This window comes from Mycteria americana, chromosome 4 (genome assembly GCF_035582795.1).
Source record: "Mycteria americana isolate JAX WOST 10 ecotype Jacksonville Zoo and Gardens chromosome 4, USCA_MyAme_1.0, whole genome shotgun sequence".
Classification (NCBI taxonomy): Eukaryota; Metazoa; Chordata; class Aves; order Ciconiiformes; family Ciconiidae; genus Mycteria; species Mycteria americana.
This window is the reverse complement of record NC_134368.1, coordinates 14562711-14582665: the sequence shown is the minus strand read 5'-3', so window position 1 is coordinate 14582665 and position 19955 is coordinate 14562711. Positions and strand designations below refer to the sequence as shown.

The 19955-nt window shown below is 37.9% G+C and overlaps 1 protein-coding gene across 1 annotated transcript in view; it reads right to left on the bottom strand.

Moving 5' to 3' along the window:
* Window positions 1-19530, bottom strand: part of JAKMIP1 (janus kinase and microtubule interacting protein 1) — a 71067-nt gene extending 51537 nt beyond the window's left edge. Inside the window, exons 1-2 of the mRNA XM_075499725.1 lie at window positions 19380-19530; window positions 4316-4590 (exon numbers count right to left, since the gene is read on the bottom strand). Of these exons, the coding sequence (XP_075355840.1) occupies window positions 4316-4444 (129 nt within the window). The 5' untranslated portion in view covers window positions 4445-4590; window positions 19380-19530. The remainder of the gene's footprint in view (window positions 1-4315; window positions 4591-19379) is intronic.
* Between the last annotated feature and the right edge of the window lie 425 nt (window positions 19531-19955).

Below are 19955 nucleotides of genomic sequence, written 5' to 3'. Positions count from 1 at the left end.
ATTGAAGTAACACTGCCACATTTATTCTTAATAACTTTGTTATGTACTGTCCAATGTTTGACAGATGCTCTCCTTCTAGTGATTTTGTTAAGTATTGAGAATTTACATTTACATATCAAGAGTAGAGAACAGCTGAATTCAAATGCCCTTCAACTGCTGTCAGGAAACAACCTACCCAAAGGGATGTGCTTCCTTTTAATCCCAGTCAGTAGTGGCTGGAGTAACTATGCATGGTTTTACCAATACTTCATTGATTTCCCTGCTCCAAGAGGGTTGCCATATTTCATTCCCAATTACAATACCATAGTGCGTCCTTGCTACTCAGTACACTCCTTATAGTTCAGTAAGTTAACCAGCTCCTTTCTTATTCCATACATAGCAGAAGGGAATAACATTCAGTTATATATATATATATATTCAGTATGTCTGGACTCTCAAATCAACAGCTGTATTTAGAGTTCTTCCATACATACTGGCCATAACTTCCATACAACTTTTTTAATCCCCAGTAAATAAAGCTGTTTTGACAGTATGACATGCTATCTCTTTTTTTTTTTTTTTTTGATTTCACATATTGAAGATAGATCTTTTTTCAACTTACAAGGAATCACTGTTACACGCAGATTCAACATCTGACATCAAAGCTCAACAAACCCAATGAAATCTGAGAAAAGCATGAGGACTTACAAAAACAATCTATAAAATTGTGAGGTGATGCAGTAGCAACTGAATTGAAACAGCTCATTTATCCTAACTCCTAGATGTGTGGTGATCTCAACTCTACAAATGTACAGTCAGAAGCAGAATATGGGTATTTAAAAGCAATAGCAGAACTCAGTGAAGATGGAGCAATAGTGACAGCAAACACTATAACGCTTTGCTATCAGGAACAAAATATTATCTGAAGTATTGGAAGACTGTCTTCTAATGTTTGCTAACCATCTCAGTAGCAATAGGTACTTTTGTAATACTTGTTCCTAAATATTCATGGATCTCAGCATAAGCATTTATAAAACCACTTGAGCTGATTCACATTTTCTTGACGCTGACTGCCAAGACCATGCTCATTCACTGCACCTGCTTGTGCTTACTGCACCGGACTTCAAGGTTCAGTTAGAGTGAGTCCTGTCTCCATTCATGCTAAAATAAGTATAATTTTTGTGCTTCAGTCAACTCTTTTTGTTACTTGATACCCAAATTTTGGATGTCTTCCAACCAAACGTTTCCACTAGGAGAGGACAGTATGCGAGCCCATGTTCCGTTCATGCATTTCCTTCTCCAGGAAGGCACAGATGGCAGCAAACCTACAATCCCAGGAGGACATACTACATACCAACAGGCTGCCCAAACACATCAAACAAGTGTTCCCAAACCAAAAGGCAGTAAAGGGAACTAAGGCAGGGCCACAACTTTTGCTTCACCCCTTTGGCAACATAAATGAAGGCAGCTGCTTGTACACCAGAGGCCCAAAACACCACCAGCAAGATCCACGATGATGTATATTCAAAGAACAGCAAATGTATCAATTTTGGATCAGACAGATATCGCATAAGCGTGGAGGGAAACAATTTTACAGGAGAAATTTCTTTAAATGGCTCAACAACAAATGAAACAAAATGAACTCTGAAAATATGCACAAAGTTTTGGATGTCTCTTGGGTATAATTTTATTTCAAAGAAATCGGTATTTTGCAGGCAGAAGTATGTTAAGACTAATTTCCATTTGTGATGTCTCTCATCAATTAGAAGGTTCTTCCTCATAAACCATTAATATAGGCATGTACGTGAGGGACGAAATAGTTTAGGAGAATTAACTTAAATTAATTGGCCCCACAAGAGTTTGTTACCTTTCCTAATACAGTTTATGTCCCATGGGCCACAGAGCTGTCTCTCTAGCAGCTTCAATACATTCCCTCTTACCTCTGTGCCAATAAAGCCATCTAATTTATTTAGAATTCTCTAGGCACAGTGTTTTTACTTTTCTGATACCAAGCCGTAATTTCTGTTGGTTTTGCTACTCATTTTTAAGCTACAGTCTAAAGAGGAAAAATCTCTGTGGCTTTAATTTATTCATCTTGTCAGTCAAGGCATCCTATATAACTGCTGCACAGACAGAGAGCAGGCTGTTGCCCTGATGGTGGGAAATAAACTACACGGTTCAATTCTAGTTAAATGATTTACAGTAAAGATGTGGGAAAGATGTTGAAGACCTCTTCCCCCCCATCCTCCCAGAAATGCACTCCAACATGCCGCAGAATTTACTACGGACTGCACTGTATATTTAGTAGGATTTTAGAGCACTCTGGCTGTAATTTCCTTTCATATTTACCAACACATTACATATGTGAGCTCGCTCATTTCTCTGCACACATATGCACACAATAGACAGATGTGTCTCCTATAACAACCTCGAGATTCCAGAAAATATGAAATTCTCAAACTGTAGGAAGATGAACAGGTATCCAAACTGAAGAACTGGACTGGATATAGGTAAATAAGCAGGCTAGTGTAGAAAATGTTCCTACAGCTGTCGTGGTCGTTTAGCTACAGTTTATTCTTAGTTGAATCAGAGTTAAACTTGACCCTATTACAGGTAAAGCATCAAACTTGGGAGCTTATCAGGGCTAAACTCTTCTTAGGGTTCGTGTAATCTTTTTGTAAATTTTTTTAGAATCTGAGTAATTTAAACACTCAAAATTAATTCATTCTTCTGTCCAAGGTATAAGATAACTTTATACTTATGTGATCTTTTTAATGCAATTAAAAGATGATAATAAAATTCACATCTGTATTTCTACATAAAAAGTGGTGCAGAACAAAACAGGAAATAAGGCAAAATAACTAAAAAGAAAAATTTACTAATGTAAATGTCATGTACCATCTGCTTACAAGTCTCCTTCCAAACAGAAGCACTGAGATGCTCAAAATGACAGTGAAATAATACAATTTATCAGCTGGTAAATTCAATTTTAGAGGGTATCAGCCACTACTAAATTTCATGGTGTGTGGTTTTAAGAAGCACAAGGAGTTTGTGCCACTCTCATTTTATAATTTATTCTCATTATATTAAACAAGAGTAGGAGAAGTTGGATGAGGAAAATAATAGCAAAAAAACCTGACTTTTCTGTACACTCATCAATACTGCTGACCCATAAGAGATATCACTTTTTGCGAAGAAGAACAATTTCCGAGGCAACACAAATTGAGTTGGCTGATATATACTGAACCTATTGTATCAGTCAAACAAGAATTAAGGCTTTACTGTTTCTTTTTCCTCTGTAAGAAATAAATTCTGAAGATTATATTTGTAGGGGGCTTTTTGTTTGCTTTATTAATTAAAATATGAAAAATAAGACCATTCAAAGCTGAGTTTCACACAAGGCTGTTAAAGAAACTAGAACATACAGGAATATTATTATTCAGGTGTTCCAAATTTTACACCAAAACAAAGCTAGAACAAAGCTATCTTATATAAAATCAATATATTTTCAGTGCATACTTGCTCCACTGGTAAGTCCTTGAGACTCATGCAACTACAGTATCACCAAACACACACAGATAAATCTATCTCCACACGGATTCACCTCCAGGACTGTTTGTGCAAAGTCAAATGCGCTAATTGAGATTAATAAACTAATAGAATAGAAGTAACCTTCTTGGCTTGTCCATGTTTTAAACTGCTACAGAGACATGTAAAAGTAAATGCTAATCTTTATAAATATATATGTACTTCATGAATGAACAATTTCTCCTACGTGTTCTCTTGATTACTCAAATACCTGTTGAACATGTGCTAGATAGACAAATATTGATGGATCTGTTTCATTAGCAATCGGATGCATCATCGAACAGCTCAGAGCAATGGCACACAAAACGTCAGCAAATCAAATCAGGACTCCTGCACAGATGATTTCTAGTTAATTTACATTCTCCATAGGCATTTAAAGTGACATGCTTTGAATACGGTGCTGATGTTTGACTTTGAAGACACTTCTTTTTACAACATACAGTTTTCAGTGCTCAGATCAAATACAAAACTCCCTTGTTGCCTTCAAGTCACACTAAGCTAGTGCCATTTGTATCGCTGTGGCTGCAAATTTCAGTGACTGGATGTTTGGGGATATTTACTTTCTTTTGCACATTATTTAAAATAGTTGGCACCAATTTCAGTTCACCTGATTTCACTTCTTTGTCACATGATTTTCTTTTAAAGCTAATGCATTTTAGTAGTGAATTAGTTTGAGATTCAAGCTCTGCTGGTTTCTAACGGTGCTACTGTTAAGAAGAATGATCACAAAATATAGACAGACAAATACCTTGCTTTTTTCTTGCTGAAATTCTATCTGGATGTTGGTTAGTTTAGCTCGTAGCTCCTCATTAGCAGCTTGCAGGGCTTCAATCTCCATGTCGGACTTCTCTCCCTTGGCACGACTTTTCTTTGACATAATTATTTTTGAAGTTTAAAACAAAATTTTTGCTCCACACTGAGCTACCAGCTAGTGCCTTCTGCTTTTAGCATTTAAGAGTCATGTAGTGTTCAACAAAATCTTTCACACACATCTCTGCCATCGTGGGAGCAGTCTCTCATGTCCTGGAAGAAACAAAGTAGTGGGAACAGAATTAGGCTACAGCATTGAGCAGAATCAAACATCAGACTTAACATCCAGTTTTAAAGCACACTGAACTTCCTTGTAGTTTAAACTGTATTGCACAGTGTACTAGACTTCGAAAGAAATAGATCAGAAAAGAAGAAGTTACACACTATTTCATCATCTTATCTAAACCCTATCCACTGTAATCTGATGTCCACAGAAATAAAACTCTTTTCAGTTATGAAGAATATAGCATATAAACATAAATCATATCTTATCTGACTTGGTCCATGCTCAGGATTCCCAAGAGGCACAGGGACAACCATAAATTAACAGAGGCTACCAGTGTTTCAGTGGGAATAGTTTATTTCCTGTAGCAAGAAGAAAGCACTTTTCACCTTAATCTATCAGTTAGAATATATTATTGAGAATTATCATCGAGTCTCACAACATCAGGATATATGGAAAAGGTATCACAAAACTGGAAAAACGTTTTAAAATTACTTCTTAAAAATATGATATATATAAACTGCCTGTGTTCAGGGTTGATACTGTTTGAAATGCCCTAATCGAAACATGAACGTATTTAACTTCATTTTCATTCCCCAGCATGCCTCTGGGCTTAAAAAGTATTCAATTATTTAAATCAGCTTCATGTAATTTTCAAGGAGAATATCAATAGCAGACAACGAACCCTAATTCCAATAATTAGGAAATCCCACAATTAGTTTGCTTCATGAGTAGTTATAGAAGCTTAACCTGCAGCTTTTTTTCCTCTCTGCTCTCCTCTAAGAATAACCTGGTGCTCCACAAACCGAGCAACAAGTGCTTTCCATGCTGAATTAGTTTCCAAACCCACGTCCTCTGTTCATTTTAAATATCCACATAATTTTCATCATTAAATTGCTGACAAAGCAGGGAGGTTCCTACTTTAATACTGAACTACATCCCTGGAGTATTATACTTTCAAGAAAATTGCTCCCAAATTGCCTTCAAACAGAAAGTTGCTCCTTCCAACCTACTTCTACCTGGGAGTTATTTTAGAAATTGTATTATAATGAAAGTCACATTCATTCCTTAGCACATACTTTCTAAAGGGTTAACAACTAATACCCCAGGTGTGTACAGACAAACACCATTTGGTGGGTTCAACTAAATACATAAGTTTTATTCTCCTTTTTAAGGTCTGGTAAACAAAAAAACGAGGAGTTAAATATCTTCCTCAAAATGACAAGTCAAATCAGATGAAAAGTCAACAGAACTCAGGACCCCAAGTCTCAGTCTGTTTGAAAATATTTCCATGGAGTTCTTTCATTTATAATTAATATATAATTTACAAAAAAATAGGAAATTGAGTTAAATTTTAAGTTTATTTATGTATCAAACCTACCTTACAAAACAAATAAACACTGGTGCTACTGTGATTTTACACAGAATTGTTTATTCAAGAAAAGTAAAGTAGCAATATTCTTACAGTAACTTGAAACAAAGAACTCTTCAGTGAGTAGAAGAAACCTGAGGAATTATTGTTCTTAATAAAGGAATTTCATGCTATTAATCTATGGAGTTTCTATGATGCTAAAGACTAAAACTAAAGACTATTTAATCAATAGATTTCATACAAAATCCTTAACTGTATGGAAAATTTGAATTCAAAATCAGTTGCTAGTGTTATTTCCCTGGTCAATCTGTAAAGAAACTCTAAAATAACATAGATGTGAAAATCCAATCTGTAATAATTCCACAACATTTACAGTGGTGGAAGGGGAAATGAATGGTTCCTTATCTCAAAGGCTATCTGGGGTATTCAGATACTATCGAGGAATTATTCCTGAAATCCTTACTAAGACAAAATTCCCGACGCAGCCAGATTATATATGATTTAATCCAGTAGATTATTAACTAAATTAAGGAAACAAAAAAGATCCCTCACTGGCCTGGGTACATGAATTTTAACCTCATTAGATCCCACCCCCATCTCAATTACAGTTTGGAATAAAGAACATTTAAGTGATAGATGGGTTTGCTTCTCCATCAGTAAAACGAGAAAGCAAGGTAACTGTGCTTGACGTGGATATGCATGACATCCAGAGAACCGAAAGAGAGATTTGAAATGTGGAGTGTTTTGAAATTACCACATATATTTTGTTCAGTTACAGTAATCTCTCCTGATCATACCATGTTCCCAAGCATATTATGAAGATCGTAGACCATTCAATATGAACATCTAAACTTATATTTATGCTCTTCAGGGGATGGTCTGTCTCTGAAGACCTGGTCATGTAAAACTCTCAATGACTACAGAGTTCATATTCTGTCCCAGAGTCACCATCACTCAAACCCTTTAACAAATCAGGTCCTATGGTAAGGTACCAGAATAATGCTGTTGTCTACCTTTGAAAATGTGGGGGTCTAAATATAATATGCATTATTTAAAGCTGTTCAAATTACATTTAGCGCTTAAATTAGCCTTAAAAATAAAGAGTTCAGCACTACTCTTTGAAGTACTCTTTAGAATTTAAAAAAATGGGAATTTCAAAATATTGTTCTCAATCTTTTTCCTGTAACTCACAACAGTTAAAAATTGTACCTTTCAGGTAAAATAAAAGCTTAGACCCAGAACCTGAAGAAAATCACCTTCTTCTCTTATAGGCATTAAGGGAAAAAAAAAACAAACCCACAAAAAACCCAAACAAAACAAAACAAACAAACAAAACCCACCAACCTGCATTGGTGGGCATAGAAACATTTCCATTTTTACTCTTCTCTTCCCTGGATAAATCTTCCAGCCTATCTATTTCAAAAGTAGGAACTATGGCAACACAAAGCCTCTCTATACACTCAGAGAGGCACAAAGCCCAGACACACAAGGACTACAGCTGAAGAACATGCATCTTGATTCCCAGATCAAAGGGTTAGAACCAGTGAGTGCCTAGATTCCTCTAGTTGACTACCCACATTTACTGTTTGGATAAAGGTCAGGATTAAAAACGAAACAAAACAAAAAAACTTGCTAACACAGTGAGAAAAAAAGAAGGAAAAAATATTCTACTCTGACAAAATTTGACTTTACTGACTCAGAAGCTTCAACCAACAACCTGTTTATTAACTCACCATATGTCAGTTGACAGGCAAGTTCATGAAGCCACCACAATACAGTCCCACAGTCACTCCATGAATAAAAATAGCCACTCCCTGCACTGTGAGTTCTACACACTTTTTGCAAACCTTAAGATCATTTGAATATATTTTATATTTCACAAAAGAAACTGGATAGGAAAAAGTAATGGATTCTAAATCACGTCACCTTTTCAGCAGTCTCTGGAACATACCAAGTCTCTCACTTTACTTGATAGGTATAGGGGCACTTGTAATTCAAAAAAAAGAACAACAAAAGAAATAAACTTGATCGGATTTGAATCAACTGTTCAACAGTTTGGGGGACTGGTGTGTGAGAGTTCAAAATATTTAACATGATTAACAAATTATTACTCCATTTGTGTTAGACGTTTTGGGAAATCCATTAAATTTCTAAGGTACCCAGAAAACCAATCAGCTGACCAGTGTTCCAATCATAACTTCCAATTTCCCCTCTATTTGCTTTACAGATTTAAAGGGTGTACTTTATCCCTACCTCAATCTCTTCCCTGGTTTTAGCAAGAAAGGCCTAGAACTAAGTCATGAACTGCTATATGATGCTTCTAGATATTAAATATCAATAAAACATAACAGTAAAAAAAAGAAAAATTAATTACTGAAAAAAATGTGAAAGTGTAGCATCAAAGAATTTTGATTACTTAAGAGTAAGAAAAGAAAGAACTTAACAGTTTCTGGTGAAAAATAACTCCATTTAAAGAAATGCAAGTCTTTAAACATGATTCTGTACTGAATACATGAAAGTAAGTGGAGGGTTATATCTCCAGAGAGTGAGTCTTACAGTAATAAACAGTAATCAACAGGAATAGTAAGTACACCCATAAACTCAAGTAATAAATATGGGTAAAATAACATGGTAACAAGAAAAATTTACTAAATGGTGTCATCCAAAATTCAGCATTCCGGTCTTGATTCAGACTTGAAAAACATTCAGCTTCAACATAATTTTTGGAAGGTGAAGTTGTTAATGAGTCATCTCAGCTGAAACACCAACCAAAAACACCAGTACAGGAATAAAAAAAAAGCTTCTTCATCTAGACACTTCACCTCCACACAGACAGTGGTTTTTCCATTTTACTTCAAGCTTATTCTTATAATACTGCAGGGCTACCCATAACCCTTACTATGCTTGTGAACATGAGACGCAAGTACATTCTTAGTACAGCACAATTCTGAATATTCAAGAAGTTTAACATAAATTTTATTACCTTAGCACCTGACAATAGTAAAGGCAGTGGACACAGGTACAATGTTAACTTCAGAAGTAACTGCCAGTTCACCTATGTTACAGTTTAAAAACCAGTCATAATCAACCAGTGAGTGTACGGGAAAGACAGCGTTCATAGCTCACAATGCCCAAGGCGCATTTCTCACATGGTTCAGATGACCTACATTTCCTGCTTTAATTCTCAGTTCTATGTAATAAAACATGACTGAATGGATAAAAGCAAAAGCATCTCTACAGGATGTAAAATAATACTTTTCTCAGCCAAAAAATATAAATACAAATTATCAGAATAATTTTCTAAGTAGATTGTAGACTAGTCACATTGTAGATACCCATTCATTAGCTACCTACAAAAACAAATCTATTTCTGTAACAGTAGAGCTTTTGAGGGTTATTTTAAATCCTATCCCACCTAGGGAAATGCAGAGTTTCCTTACAGTGCAACGCTTTTGTAAGTGACATTCATGATTTTTTTTTTGTGGACAGAAACAAAAACATCTTCATTGTTAACTAACAGCCCCACGTTAATTTTTGCACATTCACAGCCTACATTCCTGAGCCTTTTTTGCTTTAATAACAATATACCTATAGGTCCAAACTATATGGAAAGCAATCACCAAGATACTCTAAGCATTTTTCATTGTTGTTTTGCCGAAAGAGCTCATACTAACGTAATCCTGTTGAGCCATGTTGAACAGAGGTAACTTCTTTGCTTGGTAGAGATTCCAGTGTAGCATGAGTTAGGCTTTTATGACACCTCACTCAGAACACTCCTAACAGGTGATACCCTGCGGATGAGCACGGTATTTGTAAGTCACTTAGCTCTTCTGTCAAGGATAGTAATTGCTTCCATTATTTTTTTCAATAGTACCTCAGGAAAGGTGATCTGCTGAGATTCTGTACCTCCATAGTCTTTCAGAAAATTCCCATTGCCCCCAGGAATCAGTATTGATGTTTTAACATCCCATCACAAATGACTGCCTTCTAGGTCCTTACGGAGCAGTTAACAGAACTAGAGTTTGGCAAGTTTCAGAAGGAATTTCACCTGTGTCATGCATGCATCTGTTAAAACACTAAAATATGCAACTAAAATATGTTTCCAAGTCACTGCATACCACCAAAAAAATTTAAGTATATCAAACTCATTTAAACGCTATGCACACACTCAAACATATGTGTACCTACTACTGACAACCATATAACACTGAATAATTATTTTTGATTGGTACTGCTGCAGGCCATTGGATAGCATCCAGTACATTAATGGCCTCATTCTAGTCAAAGGACATAAGCAGCCTATCCAAAAAAAAAGCTAGCTCTTAACTTACAAGAAATTATCACAAGCAAAAGGGAATGTTTGAGCTGAAGAGGACAAGGCAGGGGGAAGGGAAGGAATCACATATGCATTTAGTCACCAAGATTAATTTGAACTTATGTACACAGTTTTTTAAAAAATCTGTGTTAAAGCTATTTACAGAAGGGGCAGAATCTTCAGTAATCCTTGCAAGCCATTTAGAACAGGAACCACAGAATAGTTACATGATGGAAAAGGATTTACCATAGAATCGTAGAATCCTAGAATGGTTTGGGTTGGAAGGGGCCTTAAAGATCATCTAGTTCCAACCCCCTTGCCATGGGCAGGGACGCCTTCCACTAGACCAGGTTGCTCAAAGCCCCATCCAGCCTGGCCTTGAACACTTCCAGGGATGGGGCATCCACAACTTCTCTGGGAAACCTGTTCCAGTGTCTCATCACCCTCATAGTGAAGAATTTCTTCCTTATAGCTAATCTAAATCTACCCTCTTTCAGTTTAAAGCCATTACGGCTTGTCCTATCACTGCATGCCCTTGTAAAAAGTCCCTCTCCAGCTTTCTTGTAGGCCCCCTTCAGGTACTGGAAGGCTGCTAGAAGGTCTCCCCAGAGCCTTCTCTTCTCCAGGCTGAACAATGCCAACTCTCTCAGCCTGCCTTCACAGGAGAGGTGCTCCAGCCCTCTGATCATCTTCGTGGCCCTCCTCTGGACTCGCTCCAACAGGCCCATGTTCTTCTGAAGTTGGGGGCCCCAGAGCTGAATGCAGTACTCCAGGTAGGGTCTCACAAGAACAGAGTAGAAGGGGAGAATTGCCTCCCTCGACCTGCTGGTCATGCTCCTTTTGATGCAGCCCAGGACACGGTTGTCCTTCTGGGCTGTGAGTGCACATTGCTGGGTCATGTTGAGCTTCTTATCAACCAACACCCCCAAGTCCTTCTCCTCAGGGCTGCTCTCAACCCACTCTCTGACCAGCCTGTACTCGTGTTTAGGATTGCCCCAACCCATTTAAAGGAACAACAGGTCTCTGATTTTACAGATTATTTTTGAGGGCAAATGAAGGACCAGTTCAAAACAGTAACTTTGAATGGACTATTTACTGTGACTACAGACAATTGTCACTGCCATTCCACTGCCAAGCAACAACAGAAATGCAGCCTTTTGGGTGTAAAAATGCGAACCTCAGATATGAGACACCTAATTGATATCCTGAAATTGATAATCTTCTCAAGTCACTACAGCTCATTAGGTCAAAGCTACTGAAACAGCAGAGATCAATCAAAATAATACATTTACATAATGGGATGGGAACAAAAAGCAGAGGCAAATATGCACTACAAATGTGTTTGCACAACACCACAGCTTGTTTGGAGACGTGTAGTGCCCAGCGAGCAGTACAGCTGCCTTACAATGCAGTCTTACATAGTCTTCATGCAAAAAAGTGGTGGAAAGCACTGGCTCCCCTACAGCCCCTCTAGGAGAGGAACTGAGCCAGGTCTCCTCCAAACCGCTGTTGCCACCTACCTCCCCCCAGCTCTGCTGGCCCCTTCAAGACCCTACGCAGATGCACTCTGCAACTCCCTCTCTGCACTACACAACACTTTAATATACTAGGAGCTACTAAAAGCTTGACCTGAATCCCTTCTCAAAAAGTTATGAGCTTGATCCCAGGCCTTTAAAATAAATAGAAAATATTCATTGGCTTCAGTGAATGATCATCTTTTATTAATATTTATCCAATTTCACTTGTAGCACTGTTTTGTGGATTAATCATTAAAATCACTTTGCCATCCATATTAAAAGACAAACTGCTACAAACGGCAGCCCTGCGACACATATAAAATCAAAAAGACAGTAGCACAAGAAGGCAAAGTTCAAATGCAACCAAAAATCATAAAACAAAACCCTCCCTCCACAACCTTCCAAAGCCAGCTCTGTTAGAGAGTCAGAGCTTCTAGGGTGCTGGGATAACTGCAGCCCCAGAGAGGCAGCTCTAGGCAGAGCTGCTCCCCTGATCCCTGGGCCAGTCCCTTTCTTTTGAGCACACACAGGAGACCTGACAAGACGCCTGCTGTCTGGCGCGACGTACCTCCAGCCTCCTGCCCTCCCGACTGTGCCCTGGGTGTGAGGCAGGGAGATCCCTGGGCTTTCGCTGAGGAGCAGCACTCCCTTTACAGCACAGTATTTAAGAGCAAAAACAGGAGCAGAAAGAAAGGGCAAGTTGTAGCATTTCCCAATAAGGGCTAGAGAAATGGCAAATACAGAGACAGATTCTAATATCTTTATTCACTGTCACTGACACCTCACAGATTAATCATCTTGCCAAATTTAGGTTTTTGTTTAGTTATTTATCTGATTTTTGCAGGAAGGTTCCTTTGGATTTTTTTTTAATCATTATTATTTTTATCGTGAGGGGTTAGAATGGTTAAAACCTGAAACTGGAAAAATGAAAAATTCATTTTTCAGGATAACAGCTGTGTAGGAAATGTGCAAAACAACTGACAGGCTGGGGGAGAGAGGTTCAGATTCCCAATTTGATGACTCAAAAGAGAGGTGGAACCTCAGTGGGAGAAAAACTGGGGCAGTCTAACACTTTACTAAATGTTGAATATTTACTTTATTATTTTGTAAATCAGTAGGATAGACTTAAGAGGTCAAGTGTAAGGAGGAGAAAAGGCTTATCTGGATGTGATCTAGTTACCAGCTGAACAGTGAAGCAAACCAAGGTGGTATGATTTGATTTCACTACCTCTGATTTCAAGAATTATTTGTGCAATGAATCACCTTTACTAAACCTGCAAGCTACCTTGTATTGTGCCAGCCAGGCCACACTCCCACCTTACTGCTCCATCACAGAAGAATTACACAGCTACGTGCAGAGCAGCACGAGCACATCAGCCAGCACAATAAAGTTATAACTCCGAGCAGGTTAATGACAAAACTTCCTCACCTACCAAGGAGCAGCTCAGCTTTGATAAATCTTCTCATTAAAAATCAGGGCTCTTAGCCAAAATGACGATGCTCCTATTCCAGTAATATAGAAGACTGATAAAAGAACATGCTTTATTTTTGCAAAGATGCCATCATGCTCCACTTTTAAAGGCAAGTTCCTTGGCTCTTGAGATCAAAATAAATATGCACACTACAGACCTGGCAGTGTTGTTGCTTAAATTTTGAAGAGTCACAGAATCCTCAGAAAGCATCTACCTGCCCTCAGGAATTTAGGACCTCAAATTTACATTTCACTGCCATTACCAAAGACCCCTGCTCAACTTCAAAGACACCCCACATTCAAATCTAATTTCAAATCTAACTGGATAATAATAATAATAATAATAAAAATAAAATATTATTTTATGGACAACATACTGGTCTAAGGCTTGATGGATTTTGGTTCCATTTACAGTTCTGTCACAGATTTCTTGTATGACCTTGAACAAATCACTTAATCTCTCAGTAAAATAGGTTTTACACTTGCCTACCTCAGAAAGACATTCTGAGGACAACATTAAAATATAAGACACTGAATAGGGATTATGAGAAATGGGGCCTATGAGAACCCAGCAAGAGTTGACGATTGTTAGTTGGCAGGAACTATCAAATTTAGTGTCCCACAAAACCGCAATTCCCTCACAAGATCTGTTAACCTTCTCATAACAGTGCTCCGATAATCAGCCAGTTAATGCTGGCATTTCAGGTATTGATATTTGAGTGAACGTGCATTGGAGTGAACAGAGTTGAGGTCCCTCTGGTTCTGCAGTACAGGCTGGTGGAATTGCATGTCCTGGGATAAAATATTTAAACTGGATATTTCAGCCAGACAATAGCTTCTTTCCTCTCTCAATTCTCTCAGTTCTGTAAGGGAGCAGTGCAGCAGCTTAAAACTACAGGCAGTAAAATGCACAGCTAGATACTAACACAGCAAGAGACTGGAGACAATCTTTCATTTCTTACTCGGCTTAAATAGGACAGAGACAAGCACAACAAAGCACAAGAGCAGCACAGAGAAGAAACTTTGTGAACTAAAGACTTTCTTTGTGCAACCATCCTCCAATATCCACAAACTGAAAACGCTTTACCACCGTGAGAAGACTACCAATAAAACATCCTTCTGGTAACTGCCAGCAAATTTGATTCAAACCATGCCAGGCTTGTTGGAAAGGTTGCTGGCAAGTCGGCCACCAGCAGTACAAATGTGCTTTCTGAAGATGCTTAGAGTTGAATGTGGTGGCCGTGAAGACTTGCAGAAAATACTTTTATCCAGATACATGTATCAAAATCATAATTTTAAGGACAGTATACCTCAGAATGTTAAAAAACAAAGACAAATTCAGTCCTAATTCAGCTTAAAAAGAGAGAAACATGCAATTAGATATAACCACAAAACTCCAGAATTACTCTGTGACAAGCCACTATAGACTATGAGACTGACTGTTGCCCAGATTAGACTGTCCCAAAGTATTTTGAAGTTCAGAAATTAATCAATGCACACAAATATATATATATATGGAAATAAAGCTTCCTAAATTTGAAAGAATGGTTAGACACAGAACAGAGATTACTTGTACAGGCAATTTTGAACTTTCTAGTAAGCAAGTTGCGCACCCGACTTATGGGGGCACAGCACTGCTAGCAGTGTATCTCAAACTGCTGAACGCTGTCATAGTCAGGCTGGTTTGGTCATTTAGGAGAATTAAAAAGTGATTTATTGTTCACTCTGAGGAAAACATCCTTATCCCTTTTACCTATATAACATTTTTCCTTCATTGGGAAATCAAGTTTTTATTTCAGTACGCTGTTTCAGAGAGCAGACCATGAAGATGGTACAGTGTTTTACATAAAGTTGAGGCCAAGATGTATCACCTAAAGCTTACAGGAATCCCTGTGGTTGAATGAAAGATGTACGCTTCACTCCTTATGAACACAACCTCCTTCTTCCCATGGTGCCTGAAAAGAAGGCCATTCTCTGCAAGGTCTAAATGGTTCTGTAAATCATCTTTGACCATGGACAAAAATCTTTATTCAAGCTGCATTATCATGTAAATAGGACACAGCAGCAATCCTACCTTTGCCTCCAGTTGTGTAAAAATATATTCATATTCATATAATTGCTGCTATGAATTGATCTTAGAATTCAGTTCTGTTCCTCTCCCCATCTCATCCCCTAAAAGAGGTGGCAGAGGGAAGCCTCAAAAGTTAGGGTGCTGGCAGTGACTTTACAGGCACACTTAGTCTTAATGAAGATTCAATGGAGAAATATGAAAATAGGTATTGCCAAAAGAACTATTCTTTCCACAACATGCATCATCTCCCTAAACTTCAGCTGAATCTCTGAATAAGATTTGCTTTGAGGTTAAGGTTAGCACAGCTGTGGCAGTAACACCACAATTTTTCACCTCTTAAACAGCAAAGCTACATTAGCAAAACTTTAACTAGCTGTTTCCAAAGTAGGAAGCGGGGGGGAAAAGGACAGGAGGGGGAATATATCCTGGGGAATGGGCTACCAGAACAGAGCCTGCTTAAGAAGGCTCTAATAAAGGAAGGGAGCTAATCGTCTCAATGATGTAGCCCACTTCTTATCACTAGCCTAAGTAAGAGTCATATCTGCTGTCTGTTACTTCCCAGCACCCTGAGGAGTCTGTCCCAGCTCATTCCTCACAACCACCAGTTCTCACAGACAGAAGAAAGGAAAAGGAAAAAAAAGGGAAAAAAAGGGGGAAAAAGGGAAAAAAAAGGGGGGAAAAGGGGGAAAAGGGGGGAAAAAGGGGGAAAAGGGGGGGAAAAGGGGGGGAAAAGGGGGGGAAAAGGGGGGGAAAAGGGGGAAAAAGGGGGGGAAAAAGGGGGGGAAAGGGGGGGAAAGGGGGGAAAAAGGGGGGGAAAAGGGGGGGAAAAGGGGGGGAAAGGGGGGGAAAAGGGGGGGAAAGGGGGGGGAAAGGGGGGGGAAAGGGGGGGAAAAGGGGGGGAAAAGGGGGGGAAAAAGGGGGGAAAAAAGGGAAGGAAAGAGAATTGCTATCAGAAGAGGAAGAAGAAAAAATAAGGGCGAGATGAAAGCTGGAAGTTACACACAAATCAAGACTTAGTTGTTACCTGCAAACACTGCACTGCAAAATGCTGAAATGCTGCCTGCTTCAGTGAACAATGCGAAAACCAGCTCTTAAGTGTGACCATGTTCCTTCCCCTCCCAGAGAACATCAATTCAAATGGCTATGCTACAGACATATATAATTATTTTTTTAGCAGTAAAAATCTGGAAACATCAAATCATAAAGATCTTCACTAACACTTCCCAAACGTTGTAAGGGATTAAAGATAGGAAATTACTAGATGTTAACTTTGACATATGCAGGTCTTCACCAGGAAATAGCTAGGTAATGGGTTTCCTTTCACTGTCCTGACTAGAGGGTCCACTTTAAAATCTTTGATGGTTGGAAGTTAATTGAAACGCTCAAATACTCTCCACCTCCTTTCTACTACCAAATTTCTCTTTTTTTCTTGGGTTGTAATAACATCCAGCACACCTGGAAACTGCTCTCCATCAGCAATATAATCCCCTTTCCCTGCTCCCCCTCTTTCATTGACTTTTAGTAACTTTAAAAATTCATTCATATATAGATCACTAAATGTAAGGCAGGGGAAATATAAAATTATGCCTGTGCAGGAAATTGTTACAACTGCACTCTTGCAAGCAGTTTAACACAAGTTCTTTTACTTGAGAAAGATGGGAAGTCAGTTTTCCACAGTTTCCTGAAAAGCACAGAAATATTAAACTGCCACTTTTGAACAGACGGAATAAAGTGCAACTGATCCCAAAAGCAAAACAATACCAGGGTAAGGCTCAGAAGAACACTAAAATACTGTAATTCTTTTGCATTCCTTTCTACCTCTTGTCTCAAACAACCAGAAGACAATAAAGTATTTCCACAATAAAGAAATGCAAGCTCCTCAATTAAGCAATAGAAATGCCTCTGCTACAGATTGGACACTTGTCATTTACATGTCAGTATATTCCCTCACCTGGTTCCCCTTTGCATTTCTTAATTTTAAGATAGATTTCACATAAGTCAACCAGAATTTATTTCCGTCCCCAAAACTTTTACTATGGTTTTAACAGCAAGAAGTAGTGCACAGGCTAGCAGGGTTGTGGCAAAGACGCTTATCAAGCTTGCACAGCACTGTGTTCAGGGGTTGCCAACTAATCAAATTCAAACTTTTCTTCTATTCAAACGATTTAATTAATTCTGACCCCTCCGCCCCTCAACATTTTCCATCTTGGTCATCTTCAGCACTAAATACAGATTTGCATCCCTGATGGTCCTGACATCAGCGCACACCTACAGAACCCATCATTCTGTCTACACAGGAATCCCTCTCAGACATACTAGACTCTTTAACAAACTTGAATTGTCAGCTTCTCTTAATCCCCTTTCCTAAATTGTAGAGAGAATTCTGCCTGGATCAAGAACCAGTACGGTCCTCAGGGCAGGGCACTGTAATGATAAAGATGTGATAAACGTTCAATAGCCAGTAAAACTTCTGGTTTTGATAATATGGTGTGTTTTCCGGACCATAAATGCTTAATACATCTGTTTGTTAGTTTGGATACAATCTCTAAACAGTGGCTCAACATCTAAAAATAATTCAGGTAAAGAGAATCACAGAGATTCAATCAGTGAATTAAGTTTCAGAATAAGTTTTCATGGCTGATTACATGTATTTCTTCAAGATCAAAATACTTATAGAAAGTGAATAAAACAGAACTGAGGAGAATACCTGAAAATTACACCATCTTGTACCCTATGCTAATGCTCATCAAAGATGTTAATTTGAAGATACAGTAAGCAATTTTTCAACACAAATCAGAACTCCATTGGTCAATTCTGCAGTCATGAAGTGTATTTATGCTACTCAACTCCATCCAGACCCAAAAGAACATATTCACTGGAAAGGGTTTTTTCTTCATTGTGGTGGGTTGTATTTGCTAACTAGCATTGCTGGGCTGATGCTCTGTTTTATTCAAATCGGTTTCTGTACTCACATATATGGTCCTATGAGACATTCTTTCTTCCCCACATTTTGCTTTCCTCGTTTCTGTTTCCTGCTATAACAAACACACACAAGAGCTACTAACACATTTTTGAATAGGAAATGTTAATACATGTAATTCTACCAAATATGTTCACGTCTGAAGTAACTTTTCAAACAAACTTGAGGTAGACTTTCTAGTTTGTGTTAAAGTTAAGTTTTTGACACAAAGGCAGAACACAGTCCGCACTAAATAGAAAGTGAAGTCAGATGGGAGATGGAAGCGTTTCAGTATGTAACATTTTTCAGGCACACTGACTCCAAATTTTATGTAAAATATAGGATGTGCAAAAAGATCACACAAGGCAGAAAAGGCACAGAAAGGTCTCCACGAATTAAACAAAAGTCTGACAGAAAGCAGTTTCCTCAAAATAATAGGTTATGCCACTGTACAGTATTTGATTGCAGAACTGCAGTATTGAGCTACTGAGTAACAACCTGAAATCGATTGTTATTGTCCAAGCTGATTATAACATGGAAACACATAAAGGTATATTTTAAAATATGTTTTTGTTTAAGACTACTTGTAATACAAAGATTGTCATAATATACTTAACAAAAGTGTATACTATATAAATATAGTATGTGTGTATGTGCACAGGATGGGTTTCCTTCAGAAAGGATAAGTTTCAGGTGGTGAGATAATTAGTGTCCTTCAAAACTGCTCTCCTGCAAATCAATACTTACACAATGCTATGCATAAAACATGCCTTCCCCGCCCCCCCTCCATATATTGCCATAATCAAGTGACATTATGAAAGCTATTTAATATTCATAACACATCATTCAGAACTATTGAAGTTACAAATTAATTGAATGGAAGAGCTGAGAAAACCAAACAAAAAGCTAGAAAGACAACCATAAACATGAGAGAGCCTATTTACCAAGAAAAAGCACCAGCTCTTACAAGGACAGTATATCCTAAAGAATTGTCAAAACTGCCAACTTCATGATCTGTCACTACTATTTATGGAATGCATAGCATGTAGGCTACAGGTTTCTCATAGTTCATACCTTCTTTTTCCATTCATACTTATTTATGAATAGACAAGGAGCTTCATAATAGCCTGAAGATCTGTTATGCTTCATATCCAAAAGCTTAACATATGAAAGACCTTTCCGAGGTGTCAGAAAAGTTTGATTAGTGTTCTTTTTAACACCTCTTGCAAACATTCAACACAGACAAGTACTCTTAGATGACTAAGTGAAACATGACTTATCTTATCTCAACACGACCATTACCAGCCACAGACTTATCTAATGGTAAAACACATGTGGGAATTCTGCCAGCAGCTGCACAGCTATCAGCTACCCAAATGTACTCCCTTGTTATGTTTGCAAGAGAAACTATTCAGACACAAGCATGTTGTAGTACTTCTTTTCTGTGTTTGAAGAGTAATGGATCTGTAATCACATGGCAGGGAACATAAGTAATATTTGTACAGAGGATTAGTCAGCACAGATGGATTGTTCAAAGGATGTTAAGAAAAAAATTGAAATATGAGAGTAATACCAAAGTTTACCTAAATTTAATTTCCATCAATTTAAAGAGAGGAGAAAAATATCAATTTTGGCAGATTTCATGATCAG